The 19,329-nt window shown below is 34.2% G+C and overlaps 1 protein-coding gene across 1 annotated transcript; it reads left to right on the plus strand.

Annotated features, from left to right (window-relative positions):
- Nucleotides 1-16,418: 16,418 nt before the first annotated feature.
- LOC139839929 (zinc finger protein ZAT10-like) lies at nt 16,419-17,449 on the plus strand. Its single transcript, XM_071830143.1, has one exon. The coding sequence runs from the start codon at nt 16,497-16,499 to the stop codon at nt 17,256-17,258; it is 762 nt and encodes a 253-aa protein (XP_071686244.1). The 5' UTR covers nt 16,419-16,496; the 3' UTR covers nt 17,259-17,449.
- Nucleotides 17,450-19,329: the final 1,880 nt, after the last annotated feature.

Here is a 19,329-nt window from a genome sequence, read left to right on the forward strand (position 1 = left end):
TGAGATTGACCTTAAAGATTGAGAATTCAAACTCATGGAATTCGATGATATCTAAACTCGAGCTTGAACGAGAAAATATTTTGATCAAATTACAAACCGATTTGTTTTCTGAAAACCCATTTTCAATTCGTTCATTACCATTGAACGTAAAATCCTAAGAATTCATTAGGTCACCTGAACCAAATCGGGTGTCAACCGTAAGAACGGTGGTTGCATAGCATGGTCGCAGACAGGACCATGTGCCAGACCGAAAAACTATAGGGTGATCTTTACTATTGCTCCTACAAAGGATAGTAATTACATCCGACACGTTATAGACCATAATCAAAAGCATGTCACGGGACATTGCCTTAACAATTGCTTGTTCAACGCTTTCCTTTACAACCGGACGGTAGTTTGCCGAAAGGTAATATACGGAGCAAGTAAACTGGAGGTGTTGCTTTCCCAATACAAGGTTAGCAAGTAGGTGACACAAAATCATAATTTTGAGCTAAAATTTTCAAATCTGAAACTCACAAAACCCACAAAAAGAATTTGCAAACACCGGTGAAGGGTTATTCAGGAAAACTTATCTAGGGTAAAAGCTAGATTGAATTTTCAAAAAGATCAAATATTTTCATAAAGATCCAATTTCTTAAAGGATCTAAATTTTTATAGTCATGTGGGATTGTAAACCACATCGTTACTACCATTGTTCATACCACCGTATTAAAATCACTGAGGTGCAAATTGTGAAGAATAAAGAAGTGATTCTAGTAAAGTTATATTTAAGTTCTATATTGCTTGAGGACAAGCAACGCTCAAGTGTGGGAATATTTGATAATGCTAAAAACGAACATATATTTCATAGCATTATCTTTCAAAACAGACAAGCTTTTAGTTGCAATTGTTCTATTTACAAGTGATATTCATTTAAATATTAAAAGGTGAAGACAAAAGACAGATTCGACGAATTGAAGACGCAAATGACTAAAACGCTAAAAAGTACAAAGTACAATCCAAGAGGTTCAATTTATTGATGAGAAACGTCTCAAAATTACAAGAGTACGAGCCGCGAAACGCAAAGTACAAGATATTAAATCGTACGAAAGGACGTTCGAAAATCCGGAAACGGGGCATGAACCAACTATCAACGCGCAACTCAACGGAGCTAAAATTACAAGTCAACGATGCACTAAAATATAATATAATATATATATATATAATTATATATATTATATATATTATATTATATATTATATAAATCCAAGCAGCCCACGTATTAAAAGGGAAAATATCTGGGTACAGCTGGCCATGCGATCGCATGGCCAGGAAGAAGAAAAAGCATGCGATCGCATGAGCCCAGGAGGCTGGCCACATCTATAAATTGGAACGTTTTCTGCTCGAGTTAAAGACAATATATATCCATCTATCATCATACTCTCAATATATATTTATATTTATATTTTAATTTTAATTTTAATTTTAAGTTAATAATAATAAGGTTATAGTGGCGAATGTTTTAAGTTTGTAAGTCGAAATTCTGTCCGTGTAACACTACGCGATTAATACTCATTGTAAGTTATGTTCAACCTTTTTAAATTAATGTCTCGTAGCTAAGTTATTATTATGCTTATTTAAGCCGAAGTAATCGTGATGTTGGGCTAACTATTAAGATTGGATAATTGAGCTTTGTACCATAATTGGGGTTTGGACAAAAAACCGACACTTGTGGAAATTGGACTATAGGCTATTAATGGGCTTTGTATTTGTTTAACTGAATGATAATTCGTTAATTTAATATAGAGATTTACAATTTGATATAATTATAAATAACCACATACGCTCGATCGGATACGATGGGCGGGATATCTATAAATACTAATAATCGTTCATTTAACCGGACACGGGGATGGATTCATATTCAATGGACTCATTAAAACAGGGGTGGATTACATACAAGGACACTTGGTGTAATTGTTAATAAAGTATTAAAACTTTGGATTGCACGCAGTCGATAACCTGGTGTAATCATTAACAATGTATTAAAACCTTATTACAGTTTAAGTCACCAATTAGTTGGAATATTTGACTTCGGGTATAAGGATAATTTGACGAGGACACTCGCACTTTATATTTATGACTGATGGACTGTTATGGATAAAAACCAGATGAACATATCGAATAATCCAGGACAAAGGACAATTAACCCATGGCAATAAACTAAAATCAACACGTCAAACATCATGATTACGGAAGTTTAAATAAGCATAATTTCTTTATTTTATATCTCATCGCACTTTTATTTACAGTCATTTTATTTATTGCACTTTTAATTATCGTACTTTCACTTATCGCATTTTTATTTATCATCAATTACTTTACGCTTTAAATTAAGTCATTTGTATATTTAATATTTTACATTAGGTTTTAATTGCGACTTAAGACATAAAATCGACAAACCGGTCATTAAACGGTAAAAACCCCCTTTTTATAATAATAATAATAATACTTATATAGTTATATATATATATATATATATATATATATATATATATATATATATATATACACAAATATAGTTTAAAAATATAGCGTTAAACTTGGCTAGCTCCCTGCGGAACGAACCGAACTTACTAAAAACTACCCTACTCTACGATTAGGTACACTGCCTATAGTGTTGTAGCAAAGTTTAGGTATATCCACTCTATAAATAAATAAATAACTTGTGTAAAATTGTATCGTATTTAATAGTATTTCGCAGTAAAAATAATAACTATTTCGTATACTACCCTGCACACATCAGTGGGGCAGGTGGTGCAGGTGGCGCCGATGGTGCAGATGGTGCAGTGCCAGAAGTAGAAGGCGCATAACGAGTGACCTTACGCACGAATGGATTAGTAGGATATGGCACAACCCGCTTACTGGCGGTAACTCTAACCAACTCTCCACGTGCGTCCAAGAATGGTCTACCTCCGTTAACCCCCAGAACAACAGTACCATCGAAACGATACCGCTTCTTCGGTGGGGTAGAGGGAGGCTGCACGGGCTCCTCCTCAGGATCCTCCTCGGAATCATCCTCGAAATCCTCCTCGGAATCCTCCTCGCTGGTGTCATCGGATGATGAACCGTCTGAATCATCTGAAGGTGGATCTGCCTGGCCGGTGGTCATAAGTCGATATCTGCCAGGTGGAATCGGCACGACACGTCTATCAGCAAGGCGTCTAGCCCAATGTCCATGCTCATTACGGAAAGGACCATCCTCGTTTCCCCCAGGGATCACAGTACCACTAGAATGGTGCTGTGGCCCCTGGAGTCTAGGGCTGGGTGGAGCTGGAATCTCCGCGGGATCCTCGTCTCCATCTGAGACGTCCATCAGGTCAAGCACGAGTCCACTGGAAGGTGAATCGCCAGAGTCGTCGAAGGGTAGCGGTGACGGGATCTGTGAGTCAGCAACAATGGTAGGCGATGCAGCGGACGAATCTGAGTCACTCTCCAAATCAACGATAATGGGTGGAATGTCCGACATCTGAACAAGGAAAATAACTTTTTCCATGTCAGTAGGATATATAGCAAGCACGTAATTAGGCACTACAGCATCCTAGCAGTATATAGTATGGCAATATTAACAGTATTAAACAAAAGTAATATGCAAGCAAAGGCAGATAGTAGCATGCAGTAGTGAGAATAAACAGTAGCATATAGTAAGTTCACATAGCGGTAAAAGTAAGCAGTAGCATGCAGCAAGTTCCGCAGAAACAAGTAAACAAGCAAGTTGTAGATTAGTCATATTAGTGAATCCTACTCGGTCTGGTCTAGACTCACTAATGCAACCCAATTCCCTACAACCAATGCTCTGATACCAAATGTGACGCCCCGTACAAAATTAACGTGTACGGATCATTAACAACAGGATCATTACAAGGTCAAACACTATACACTGTTTTAAAATAAGTTTGCATTCATAAAAAGGGGTAACGTCTTTACCGACGTCAAATGTTTTACAAATGATAGTGTGCTTCTACGAATTGAAAACAATAACATAAGTACGAGACTCAAAGGTCATTACAATTTCATTGTTCAAAAGTAACATAGTTCGTGAATGCAAAGTAAAAGTTTCATGCAGAGACATCTCTAAACAAAAGCAGCGGGAGTCTACATAGCAAGTCTAACAGCGAGACTAATACAGCGAAAGCATCAAACGTCTAAGCACCTGAGAAATAACATGCTTAAAAGTCAACACGAATGTTGGTGAGCTATAATTTAATTGTAACAGTAATGTAAGATAAGCCACGAGATTTCGTATTTCAAAACAGTATGAAAAGTATATGCTTAACCGTGGGCACTTGGTAACTAACTTAATGTAAATATCACCCCCTAAAAGTACACTTGGTGAGTGCGTAAGTCTACGAAGTATTAAACACCCGTTAAATGCTAGCGCGACTAGCCCAAGTGGGGATGTCAAACCCTATGGATCCATATCTAAGATTCGCGTTCACCGGTTCAAAAACCAATGACTAAACGTTACCGAGCTAAGGGGAAAGTTTATGCCGTTATATAACCCACACATATATAAAGTTTAAGTACTCGTGCCTAGTAAGTAAAATATAAAAAGCGCATGCATTCTCAGTCCCAAAAATAGTTGTAGTAAAAAGGGAGCTATAACTCACAGTGAAAGTGCGGTAAAAGTCGATACGAGATAAGTAAGCAAGTAAGTCGGTCCGAAAGGTCCTCAACCTAGGTCAAAAGTTACTAAGTCAGTAAATCGTCCCAAAAGGGTTAAAAGTACGTAAGTTAAGTCTTAAGTATCATCATCATCAACATCATACGTAAAAAGTAAATTAAGTTTTCAATCAAGAATAGAGACCGAAACAAAGGTTGACTTCGTTCAGATGCTACGACCTCTATACAAACTGAAATGACGTGAGACCAGTGGCCATGGCTCCGTATGTGAGTCCTCTAAACGCTGACCAATTCTCAGAACCTAACTCGTCTTCGTTTGACCGTGGCGATGGTTTAAGTGCGAGTAGGTCAGAAATTTCAGCACAACGTTACAAGGGCGTAGTGACTTTTGAAAGGCTATAAATCCTAAACCGTACATCGATTTAGGCGAGGCCTAAACAAAAAATCATCTACTCGAACCGAACTATCTGGAAATCAACTTTTCCAGAAGCCCAGGAGCCTGATCAGACCCTGAAAAACAGAAAGCAAGTGCTCCGGTGGGTTTCTCGGTGTTTGATGCTCATCACGGTTCTCATCCTTGATGTGTATAATCCTCAAGTGCACAACTCTTGATGTTTTAGCATCACTTTAACCAAGGTTTAACCATAAACACACAAAGTTAAGACTAGAAAACAAAATACAACTCATGTAAGAGTTTGAGCAAGATGATGAACCAAAGTTACATCAATTTCCTAGTTTTAACACAATCACAAGTTCTATTAAGCTATAAACTTTGAATCAAACTAAATAAGCAAGACCTTAAGCTATAGAACTTAGATCTTAGCTAAATATTAAAGACCTTAGACTACAAAGTCTAGATCTCATGTTCTTGGTGAAACCCTAAGTCATAACACTTAGACTTTCAACTTTACACAACCATAAGTTATGAAACTTAGATCTTGTAAAGTAAGATGAACATAATCAAATGAACTTTTGTTTAAACCAAGTAGAAGATCATAAGTTACACAATTTAGATCAAACACAAAAATGAAACCCTAAGCTAGAGAGCTTGGATTCCTAACAACACTTATGAGATCGCAAGCTAGTAAGCTTGTATCCTTTGTTTCAAGAAAACACAAGTCACAAATCTAAAGTACACAAACTAAAGAAGATCATAAGTTAGTAAACTTTTGATCTTAACTAACTTTTTTGTAGAAACATCAAGCTAGTAAGCTTGTATTTCAAACTTTCTTGAAGATCCATAAAGTAAAGTGTTGGATCTTCAAGTTACATGAAGATCATAAACATGAGTTTTGATCTTTAAACATAAATAAAGAGATCTTAAGTAAATAAACTTAGATCTAACAAGATTATGAAGATTCAAAGCTAAGAAGCTTGAATCTTTCATGTTCTTGAAAACTTTTCAAAACAAAGTTTAAATCAACAAAAGTTATGAAGATTCAAGTTACAAAACTTGAATCTTTGTTCATGATGATGATGATCTATGAATTAAAGTAAGAAAAGAAATAAAAAGAAGTTAAGAACTTGCAAGTTCTTCAAGTATTTGAGAGAAATCTTAGAGTGAGGAAGTAGAGAGAAGAGTGTGTGTTTGAATGAAATGAAAATGAGAGAAATGAATGAAGTGTGGGTATTTATCAAAGAAAGAAAAAAAAAATTGATGGTGATGGTGGGAGTGGTGGCCGACGGTCACCATGGGTGGGGGGGAGGGGGCCATTGCGTTTCCATGGTGGTGGTACAATGGTGATAGTGATATGTTGGGTGGCATGTCATGTAAGGCTAAATGTTGTAAGTGTAGTACATAAGCATGCATGAGGAATTTTGTCTTAATACTTTCATGGGCAAAATCTTAATTACATGGGTTAATTAGTCCACTAACTAGCCCACTAAGTTGAGTAGGTTGGGCCATGGAAGTCCACTAAGGTGTTAAGTCCATTAAGGTAACTAGTAAGCCTTAGTAAACACTAAGCATAATTAAGGAACCATAAAACCAAGTAATTGTCATTAATAAGTAACAATTACGTTTACGTAGCCATAATATCCCAATTATGGCAAAAGTTTAACGTGTACTAAGTTCGTAGCTTGTTTTAATCAATAAGTGACACTAATGGACGTAAATGAAATCAAGGATCACGTTAAGTAACTAAATACTTAAAAACACGTTGTAAGGCATTAACGCAAGTAATTAACATAATTAATGATCCCAGAATATAATCTAACACAATACGCACAAATACGCAGTTTCGTGAAAGAAATAAATATAATTAAAAGTCGAAAAGGTCGGGTCGTTACAAACTTGAACTTGTCAATTTCGGATTTAATGTGGATTCAGACTCATATGCGCCACATGGGCTTAAACAAGTGGTGGGAAGTGCGGTTTTGTGACAAATGGACTAATCCGAAACTCCCACTTTCGGCTATGTATTTTTTGAAAAAAAATTATTGATCATGCTATGTTTACAAAACAACCACAAATAAACACTATTGAGTCAAAAAATTTGTAAAGTAAAAGTAGAAGTAAATGACATCACCTATAAAGATGTTTTGAAGTTGATGTTGAGTTTGCGAGCATTCATTTACAGAAACATGAGATACTAATAATCTCATACGCAATTCAACAAATTTGTCTTCATATGCATGTGCCTCATGACAGTCACATGAGTGCCTTAAAATGAATTCTAAGATACATTCAGGGCACCATTCACTTTGGCCTGCACATGTACAAATCCTCTACAAATAATCTTCTTTCTTATACTGATGCTGATTGGGTTGGATGTCCAGACACACGTCGATCCACATCAGGTTAATGCGTTTATTTTGGGGATAAACTTATCTACTAGTCGTCCAAACGCCAACTAACCTTATCTCATTCAAGTGCAGAAGCAAAATATTATGGAGTGGCTAACGTTGTCTCCGAATCTTGCTGGTTATGTAATTTGTTGCTTGAGTTGCATCGACCCATTCATAAGGCAACTATCATTTATTGTGATAATGTAAGTGCTATTTTTCTTTCGAGCAAACCGATCAACATCAATGTACCAAACACATTGAGCTACACATACATATTGTACTAGAAAAAGTTGCTCGTGGTCAAGTTAGAGTTCTACATATACCATCACGTTTTCAGGTTGCGGATATTTTTATAAAAGGTCTTCCTTTAGTGCTTTTTGATGAGTTTCGAGACAGTATTATTGTTCGTTTTCTTCCATTTTCGATTGCACGGACTATTAGCCGTTTATATAATTATTGTACGTATATTAGTCACCAAGTGTACATATATGTTAGAGATCGAGTAGGATTGTCATTCCATAATTATAAAAGGGTAGTTAGGGTTACAATCTTGAATAAATACACATATTACGAATGAATGAATGAATGAAGGCATCACAATTTATGCACTTGCACCTTGAATTATCTAAGGTCCTTTGACTCCACCATGTTGTGACTTTTATAAAATAGATTACTAATAAAATTTGTTATGAAACAACAAAATTTAAAGATAGCACTTCTTATAGTTTTAAAATTAATGGATTTTTTTTAAGTAAACAATCATATTTTAAAAAGAAAAATTACAAAGTATCACTCAAATTGTAAGGACCCTATACAATTTCGATTTAGATTCGCAAATAGCTGTATTGACACGTAAAGGTAGGAGCTGACATTTATTTGGTCGCAAGTGAAAATTGGTGACCAACTTGTTGCATGTAAACGCAAGATTAAGTGTTGAACACCACTTGTCTTCCCTTCAATACACTTTCCTCAACTCACGCCCGAATCTTCTATAACATTATTTATCATTGTTATAATTCAGTAGGCTTATAACTACCTTTAGTGGTTTGATTCTTGATGTTATAATTCAGTAGGCTTATAACTACCTTTAGTGATTTGATTCTTGATTAAGAATACTAATAATGAAGTGTAAGAACAAAGATGATAATGGAGAAAGAAAGAAACACTTTGTAAGTGTGTGAAATGGTGCAAGTTTAATGCTTGCATTCATGAGTATTTATAGCCTAAAATCTCAATATAAAAATACATACTTTGTGTACCAAAATTGACTATATGTATACACCAAAATTGACTATCCATATCTATATTATTATTATTATTATAACACTCCCCCTTGGATAGCAATTTTATTTTGTTGAAGATCAACTATAAATTACTGCCTCGTTAAAAACCTTGCTAAAGAAAACCCAGTGGGAAAAAACTTTAGCTAAGGGAAAAAGAGTGCAGCATGGAGTTGACTCCCCCTCAAGTAGACATCGCTTCAGCTGTTACATCTTTTGAACATGTCTCATGCCAATGTTATGAACGTGTGTTCTGAAAATAGCAGTTGGAAGTGCTTTCGTGAAAAGATCAGCAGAGTTTTTGCTGGATTGAACATATCTCATTTCAATCTCGTTGTCCTTAATGAGATTTTGAGTGTATGAGAAGAATCTAGGATGTATGTGTTTGGTTCGGTCACTTTTGATATACCCTTCTTTCATCTGTGCTATGCAAGCTGCATTATCTTCATAGATAATTGTTGGACTTTTATCGCGTTCTAGTCCACAAGAATCAGTAATGATTTGTGTCATTGATCTCAACCAAAAACATTCCCGAGTAGCTTCATGTAATGCAATCACTTCGGCATGATTTGACGATGTAGCAACAAGTGTTTGTTTTTGAGAACGCCATGATATTGCAGTACCTCCATTTAGGAATACATATCCAGTTTGAGATTTAGCTTTATGTGGATCAGATAAATAACCTGCATCTGCATAACCAACCAAATCTTGTTTTGATTCGTTAGAATAAAATAATCCTAAATCAGTAGTTCCTCGAAGGTATCGAAATATGTGTTTGATCCCATTCCAGTGTCTTTTGGTAGGAGCAGAGCTGAACCTTGCCAACAAATTAACTGCAAAAGAAATGTCAGGTCTTGTACAATTTGTAAGATACATAAGAGCTCCAATTGCACTAAGATATGGTACTTCTGGTCCAAGAATGTCTTCTTGATCTTCACATGGACGAAATGGATCAGCTTCAACATTGAGTGATCTAACAACCATAGGAGTACTTAATGGTTTTGCCTTGTCCATATTGAAACGTTTCAAAATCTTTTCAGTATATGTTGTTTGATGTACAAGTAAACCATTAGGCATATGCTCAATTTGTAAACCAAGGCAATACTTGGTTTTTCCGAGATCTTTCATTTCAAATTCTTTCTTTAGAAGTTGAATGGCTTCATGGATCTCTTTATTTGTACCTATGATGTTAAGATCATCAACATAAACAGCTATGATCACATATCCGGATGTTGTTTTCTTAATGAAAACACAAGGGCAAGTAAGATTATTTGTATACCCTTTGCTTATCAAGTAATCACTTAATCGGTTATACCACATACGTCCCGATTGTTTTAACCCATATAAAGATCTTTGTAATTTAATCGAATACATTTCTTTGGGTTTTGCATTTGATGCTTCTGGTACCTTAAATCCTTCAGGTATCTTCATATATATATCACTATCAAGTGATCCATATAGATAAGCAGTCACAACATCCATGAGATGCATTTCTAAATTTTTAGAAACTGCCAGGCTGATTAAGTATCTAAAAGTAATTGCATCCATAACAGGGGAATAAGTTTCTTCATAATCAATTCCTGGTCTTTGAGAAAAACCTTGAGCTACAAGTCTAGCTTTATACCTTGTAACTTCATTTTTCTCATTTCTTTTTCGGACAAAAATCCATCTGTATCCTACAGGTTTCACATCTTTAGGAGTGAGAATGATGGATCCGAAAACCTTTCTTTTATTGAGTGATTCTAATTCAGCTCGTATTGCTTCTTTCCATTGAGCCCAATCATGTCTATTTTGACATTCAACCATAGATGTTGGTTCTGGATCATCATCATTATTCATGATGTCATACGCAACATTAAATGAAAATTTCTCATCAAGATTTTTCATTTCATTTCGGTTCCATAATATTTTTGAATATGCATAATTGATTGCAATTTCTGTATTGACATCATCAATCTCCTCTGCAGTAGGAGTACTGATTTGTGGTTCTTCTTGAACACTTTCTTTTACTTCATTATCAGCTGATTTTCTTTTTCGAGGATTTTTATCCTTTGAACCAATTGGTCTTCCACGTTTCTGACGTGGCAAAGATTCATGAGTGACGTTATTGCCAGCTTTTGGAATTTCAATTCGAGCTGGAGTATTTACTGCTGGTATATATGATTTTGTCACCGTTTTTGTATCTGTAAATGCATCAGGCAATTGATTTGCAAGTTCTTGTATATGCATTATCTTTTGAACTTCTGTCTCGCATTCTTTTGTGCGAGGATCAAGATACTTTAATTGAGGTTCACACCATGAAACATCATTTTCTTTATTTTTCATTTCTCCCCCTAATCTAGGGAACAATGTTTCATTAAAATGACAATCAGCAAAACGTGCTGTAAAAACGTCACCTGTCATAGGTTCAATATACCTTAATATTGAAGATGTTTCATATCCAACATATATTCCCAACCTCCTTTGAGGACCCATTTTTGTACGTTGTGGTGTCGCAATTGGAACATACACTGCACAACCAAATGTTCTAAGATGGGAAATATTTGGCTCTTGACCAAAAGCAAGTTGTAGGGGGGAATATTTATGACTTGCACTTGGTCTGATGCGAATCAATGCAGCAGCATGTAAAATTGCATGACCCCATATAGATACAGGGAGTTTTGTTCTCATTATCAATGGTCTAGCGATTAACTGTAAACGTTTAATCAATGACTCGGCTAAACCATTTTGTGTATGCACATGAGCAACAGAATGTTCAACAACAATTCCTATAGACATGCAATAGTCATTAAATGCTTGAGATGTAAATTCACCAGCATTATCAAGTCTCACCCTTTTAATGGTGTAATCAGGAAAATGAGCTCTTAATTTAATAATTTGGGCAAGAAATTTTGCAAATGCCACATTACGGCTTGATAACAGACAAACATGAGACCATCTGCTAGATGCGTCTATTAGAACCATGAAATATCTAAATGGTCCACATGGTGGATGAATTGGTCCACATATATCACCTTGAATTCTTTCAAGAAACATTGGTGATTCTTTCTCAACCTTAAGTGGTGAGGGTCTAGTTATCAATTTTCCAAGAGAGCAAGATGTACATGGAACCATTGTATCATGATGGATTTTTCTATCCTTTAGTGGATGTCCATGAGTACATTCAATAATCCTTTTCATCATTGTTGATCCTGGATGGCCTAATCTGTTATGCCATAAACTGAATACACCAGGATCAATATATTTTTCGTTAACTACCATATGTATTTCTGGTACATTTATATGTGTATAATGTAATCCAGAACTAAGTCTTGGCAGTTTTTCAACCACATGACTCTTGTCAGTGATACTTAAATATTTCTCATTTTCTGTTGTCACTGACTGATAATCATACCCGTTAAGGTATATGTCGGAGAAACTCAATAAATTTCTGCTTGACTTGGGAGAAAATAAGGCATCATTTATTAAAAATTTTGTACCATTTGGTAGTATGAAATTTGCCTTTCCTATCCCTTTTATCAAGTTAGCAGGTCCTGATATTGTATGTATAGTTCCTTCCGTTGGTTTTAGATCAATAAAATATTTCTCGGATTTAAGTATAGTGTGTGTAGTTCCACTGTCTGCTATACAGAGATCTCCACCACTTGATTGATGTTGTATTCCAGCAAAATTCATATTGAACTTCATATATAAGAAATAAATAGTGAGTACATTAATATTACACAATATTTTAAACGCAAATAGATAGTACTGAAACATTTAGCAAACATAATGACAAAGACAGACGATATTAAATCGTTTATTTTTCAAAAGACACACAACTTAAACATTCAAGAAATCTTCATATAAATCAGATGGTTTCTCAGTGACTGTTGGATCGACGTTATTCACAAAGTTTACTTCCTTTTCTTTATCTTTCAGCGAATCCTGATACATCTTAACAAGATGTTTAGATGTTCGGCAAGTATTAGCCCAGTGGCCCATTCTACCACATCTGTAGCAAGATTCTTCAGAATTTTTAGAAGAATTTTCTTCAACATCTTGTTTAATGGGCTTGTTTTGTGGTTGATATTTATATTTTCGTGGATTACTATTTCTTTGACCACCACGGCCACGACCACGACCACGTCCACGCCCATTACCATAAGGATGGTTTCTACCATAGTTATGGCTTTTGGCATGATGATGGTGATGGTTATTATAACCACGACCTTGCCCGCGTCCTTGTCCCTGTTTATAATTATTTGCAGTATTTGCTTCAGGGATTGCAAGTGTACCAGTAGGACGGGATTGCTGATTTTTCATTAATAGCTCATCATTTTGCTCTGCAACTAAGAGATATGAATTAAGTTCAGGATATGTTTTGAACTTTAGCATTCTCAAATTTCTTTGCACTGTGATGTTTGCAGCATTCATTGTGGAGAAAGTTTTCTCCATCATGTCTGCATCACTAATTTCATGTCCACAGAATTTAAGTTGTGAACATGTATTATACAGAGCTGAGCTGTATTCATTTACTTTCTTAAAGTCTTGGAACCTTAATGTTCTCCATTGTTCCATTGCAGCTGGAAGTAAAATTTCTCTTTGATTATTGAATCTGCTTTTGAGACCTTCCCATAAAACATGGGGATCTTCTACAGTCACATAATTATTTTGTAAGCATTCATCAATATGTTGATGAATAAAGCAACATGCCGTAGCTTGTTCTTTTTCAGAACAAGTGTTGTTTTCATTTATGGTTTCAAGAATGCCCATTGATTTAAGATGCATTTTTACTTTTATAACCCATGGCATGTAGTTGTTTCCAGTTGATTCTAAAGGAGTAAATTTAAGCTTTTCCAGATTCGACATTTTCTATTATCAAAAATTAAAACAAACATCATGATAAATTAGAGTCAATTTATATTCATAAGTATATAAACATTAAACATAAATTTAATATAACATAAATGATAAGTAGGTGACACTGTCGACCATGTGTAAGCAATCATAAATAAATGTTATATAACAAAAATATAAATATTAGTAAACATAAATGAAAATTTGGCGACAGTGTCGACCATATATTTTTTCAGGTGGTATAACCGACCTATATCATTCTGGTGGTATAACCGACCATATATCATTTTGGTGGTATAACCGACCATATATCATTTTGGTGGTATAACCGACCATATATCATTTTGGTGGCAGAGCCAACCATATTTAGTATTAAGATTATCGTGCTGATAACGTGTTATAATTCAGTAGGCTTATAACTACCTTTAGTGGTTTGATTCTTGATGTTATAATTCAGTAGGCTTATAACTACCTTTAGTGATTTGATTCTTGATTAAGAATACTAATAATGAAGTGTAAGAACAAAGATGATAATGGAGAAAGAAAGAAACACTTTGTAAGTGTGTGAAATGGTGCAAGTTTAATGCTTGCATTCATGAGTATTTATAGCCTAAAATCTCAATATAAAAATACATACTTTGTGTACCAAAATTGACTATATGTATACACCAAAATTGACTATCCATATCTATATTATTATTATTATTATAACAATCATCTTATTTTGTATTATTTTGAACAGCATCATCTACCCTTATTTTGTATTGAATATAAAAATAGTACGAGTTTACTTTTAATAATTAGTACCCTTCGTCTCAAATTTATTGCTCACGTATTTCATTTTGGAATATCGCAAATTAATTGTCCACCTTCATTAATTGAAAAAAATATAAGAAGATTAAGTTCTATTATTGTACATATGATCATGAAGGTGTTTTATCATAAAGTTGTACATAATGCTTCATAATATACAATGAATACGTTAATATTTTTATTAAATATAATTAATTATTTTAATGACATCATCATGAGGGTTTTAAAAAAAAATTCCTTATTTTTGAATTTTTTTTAAAGCTTATATAATCCTTATTTATGACATTATAATTTTAGAGATTTATATGATACTATAGATATTTTATAAAAAATGATAACCATAGTTTTAAGTGTTATCGTTAAACATTAATTATAAAGTTAATATTTCTAATATAAAACTAAATAACTTCATAAATAAATTAATTTTTAAATTTAAGTATAAAAAGTGAGTTATAATATGAAAATAACACTTTGATCAAACGTAGCCTATTCAGCATTCTTTCCTACTTTATTATATATATATCCAGTGATATAGTAAAAGGGAATTGATTCGTACACCACCTCAAATTTGTCATACACCACCAAATAAATTATTTGGACATTTATACCTTTCATTTGGTGGTGTATGACAAATTTGATAGTGTAAAAGAAAGGGTAAAAATGTTTAAATAATTAATTTGGTGATGTATAGCAAATTTAAAGTGGTGTACGGATCAACCCCTATAGTAAAAGTGTGGGTACGTGACGAGGTTTTCGCATTTGTATTGCATATATGGTGACGACAACAACGAGAACCTTCCTTTTGGGCTATTGACTCAACTACCTCCCACTTGATCCCACTACTTGCCATCTAGCGATAATGTTCAACCTCTTAACTCTCTATCTCTATCCATTATTTAATTTAATTATAATTATAATTATAATAATCATAATTGTACTTATAATATTTATCTAAAACACATACACCATTGTCACATTTCTTATTTATGATTCATACGTGTTTATTTCACTACAATTAATGTGTATGATATTGATAATGATAATGACAACAATATAAGGATATGGATCTATAATTATTTATTTACACATATGGTACATGTGAAAATCATTTTACATTTGGTTTAATCTTTAAAAAGTAAGTATATAAATTTGAGCCTATGCCCACCATTAGACACTTGATCATACAGAGCATAATTCCCTTATTATCATATTAACTATTAGACAAAACTTACGAATAGTATCAGGGGCATTTTTGTCCTTTCACTTTTTTTTAACTCTTTTACCACCTTTTTAAAATTTTCCAAAAAAAAACCTCACACTATTTCCAAAAATTAAAATCGACCCCCCCACACAGGGGTAAAGTGTCAAACGCCTATTTTCATAAAAAATCTTAAATAAACTCCACCCAAATATTTAACGGGTCATATCTTCTCGCTCGCAACGAGTTAAACTTTTCCGGCACCATCGTTAAACTCAAAATAATTTTAGGAACACAATGTCACTAACTATACGCAAAACGAACGCTTTTTAAAAAACGCTAAATATTTGAGGTACTTTTCATACACGTTGATTTTGCGTTAAATTTTTAAAAGTCGGCAATTCCATAGCGAAACACGAAGATGCACATATATTGTTAATTTAAAATAACATTTAAATCTTTCACGGATTATACCTTTTAGTTCGACTCGAGTTGCGCTTCAAAGACATCATCGTTAGTCACGAAATAATTTTAAAAACTAAATGCAATAAAATAATTGAAAACCGAACCCCACCGCGAAGCGATGGTTCGTAAGTTAGTTCTTACTAGTAGTGAAACACACGCACAACGTGCGTAATTCATTCACCAACATATATTACTTTTAACAACCGCTTTTCCAACAATAAAAATAAGAATAATAATAATAAAATATTATAAAATGAATAAATTAGCCGACTTTCAAAAAAATTGTCACGCAACTTCCTTTCACCACCCACACCCGCCAACCTCCCCTTATATACTTCACTCACTCTCCTCACTCCATTCATACCGTCCTCTCTTTCTCTATAAAAAATCATTTTCAACTTCAATCAAATAAACCAAAAATAAAATTAAAAAAAAAAAAAAAAAAATCTGTAATGGCAGTTGAAGCTTTGAATTCACCAACAACACCACCCACGTCTTTATTCAGACAAGATTCCGGCAACCATTTCAACTATTTAGAATCATGGACTAAAGGTAAAAGATCCAAAAGGCCACGTGTCGATCAACAACCGCCCTCAGAAGAAGAGTATCTCGCTTTATGTCTTATGTTACTCGCTCGTGGCACCCGTTCTGAATCAGTTTCACCGCAACTTCACACTCCGGCAGCGGGACCCACTACAACCCGGCAACAACCAACTTTTATCCACAAATGTTCTGTCTGTAATAAAGTTTTTGGTTCCTACCAAGCTTTAGGTGGACATAAAGCTAGTCACCGGAAAAACACCCAAGTTTTTGCCGGAACCGGAGTTGATCAGACTGAAGAAGCGGTTGCAACCGTCGCCACCACCACTGCCACCGCTTCGTCGGTGAGTGGGACTCATGGTGGTAGTGGAAGGAGCCATGAGTGTAATATTTGTCACCGGTCGTTTCCCACCGGACAGGCGTTGGGTGGACATAAACGCCGTCACTATGACGGTGTTATTGGTAGCGGAGCAGGAGGTAGCCGTACCGGTAGCGGTATTACGTCATCGGAAGGTGTTGGGTCCACCACCAATAGTCAACGCGGGTTTGACTTGAACATTCCGGCGATGCCGGAATTTGTTTCCGGATTCAACGAGGAGGAGGTTGAAAGCCCTCATCCGGCGAAAAAATCTCGGCTTTTTCCGGTGGAAAACCACCAGATCGCTACCCGTTAATCAAATCGATTTAATTATTGGGTTTTGATAGAACAGGGATAGGGAATTATGAGTTTTGATTTTAGGAAATTTATATTTGTGATTATGATATACTTTCTCATACATGAAATCATTTCATTTTTTGTAAATACGGTTAGTAGTAATTGATTGTATTTTTGATGAATTTAATTGGATTATTTATTTTTATTTAATTTTGATTGGTTGGTTATGATTGTTCAATTAATTTTACCAGAATCTCTTGCATTTTACGCAATTTACAGAATTGCGTGGTATATACGTGGCTGATTTGATCCGTTATCAAGAGAAATTTCGGCAAAAAGGTAACAGAAAAGCTTACGTTTAAAAAGGTCATTTGCTTTTTTTAGGATTCACACTTATTATGATTTATTATAATATAATGAGGAGTGATATTTTCAAATCACCTTTTTATAAATTCACTAAAATTTTATTATACTTCTCAAAATACCCTTTGTATTCTAGGAGTAATGTGTAACTTGATAATACGGAGTATTATATTTCTCCCATTTTAGACGTTCGTTCCCCATTTCACCTATTTTATTCGTCTCGTTCTCTTCCAATGTCTTTCCTTTTTCTTTTATTGTTACTCGGTATCCATAATTGTTTTATTTTTACAAGGTTCAAATAATCGTAACTTCTTTTTGCTAAAACCTTTGCTAGAACGTAATATCCCACTTGATTTATGGTTCATCGCAAAGTAAATCAAACGGGCTGTGTTATCAGTAGATAAAGCTCAGTAAAGGTGTTTTTATACTCGTTAACTCATGTTCCTACTAATATTTGAAGACTACATTTCTAATAGACTTACGAATTCTTGTATTTATCTTTGCTTTAATTTCTTAAAATAAAATACTTTTCACAAAGCTCTTTAATAATTATAACAAGAAATTGGTGAATTTCTAAGATAGAAATGATGTTGGAGAAATAAGATCTGCTTTAATTTCTTGAATCGATCTGCTACTTCCGGTTTTATTTTTTAGTCATTAGGATTTTAACCAAAGGGCTATTGACTCAGCGGTATCGAGGTGGCCCCTTCAACCAGGTGGTTGAGGGTTATAGTCCTGCTTAGTACAATTTGTATATATATATTTCGTGGTTAATTCGTGTAATGATGTGTGTGAGTTTGCATTTCAAAAAAAAAGTCATTAGGATTTCAATTTATTTGGAAAAAAGTAATTGCCATGTTGACAGTTGTTTGCAAAATTAGTAAAAAGAAGTGAATTGTAGGTATGTGGAAAAGGTTTATATATATTTGATATATAAATAAAATTAGATGTAATAAATAATAGAAGGGTACTTTGGGAAATTACTTAAAGAATGAGTGGATTTATTAAAATAGGTTGTGGAAATATCATCTTCCTGTTATAATAGCTTTAACTAGTTGTGGAGCCCTCGCTTCGCGCCGGGGGCTCCGCTTTGAATGCGAGTTAAAAAAAAGTCTTGATCTATTTTGTAAAAAAGAATTTTTTTTCGACATCTAACATTGAAGGGTTGTTCCTTTTGTGAAAGTTGCTTCTTTTAGCATTCGGGTTTTATTTAAAAAAAAGCTAGTAAAGTGGGGGTTCGATTTGTATTTTAATAAAAGTTAGGGGGTTAAGTTTGTGAAATTTGAAAAAAAAAATTCTTTTTTAATAAAGTGGGAGTTCGATTTCTATTTTAATAAAATTTAGGGGGTTAAGTTTGTAAAAATTGAGTATTAGTAAAAAAAAAAGTTAGTAAAGTGGGGGTTCGATTTGTATTTTAATAAAAGTTAGGGGGTTAAGTTTGTGAATTCTGGGAAAAAAATATACGTATAAAGTGGGGGTGCAATTTATATTTTAGTAAAAGTTGGAGGGTTAAGTTTGCGAAAAGTGAAAAAAGGAATAGTACTATTCATTTGCCATTTGCCTTTTAGATATAAGTATATAATTAATAATTACAGTAATATAATAGTAACACTTATATATACACCTGAAAAAGAGACGAAACAGCAAAAAGTTAGCTTATTTAGCAATTATAATTTCGGGACGTATACACTATGAAAGAGAAGAAAAAAAAAATGAAGGCTTTACTT

Source organism: Rutidosis leptorrhynchoides, chromosome 4, assembly GCF_046630445.1.
Source record: "Rutidosis leptorrhynchoides isolate AG116_Rl617_1_P2 chromosome 4, CSIRO_AGI_Rlap_v1, whole genome shotgun sequence".
Taxonomy (NCBI): Eukaryota; Viridiplantae; Streptophyta; class Magnoliopsida; order Asterales; family Asteraceae; genus Rutidosis; species Rutidosis leptorrhynchoides.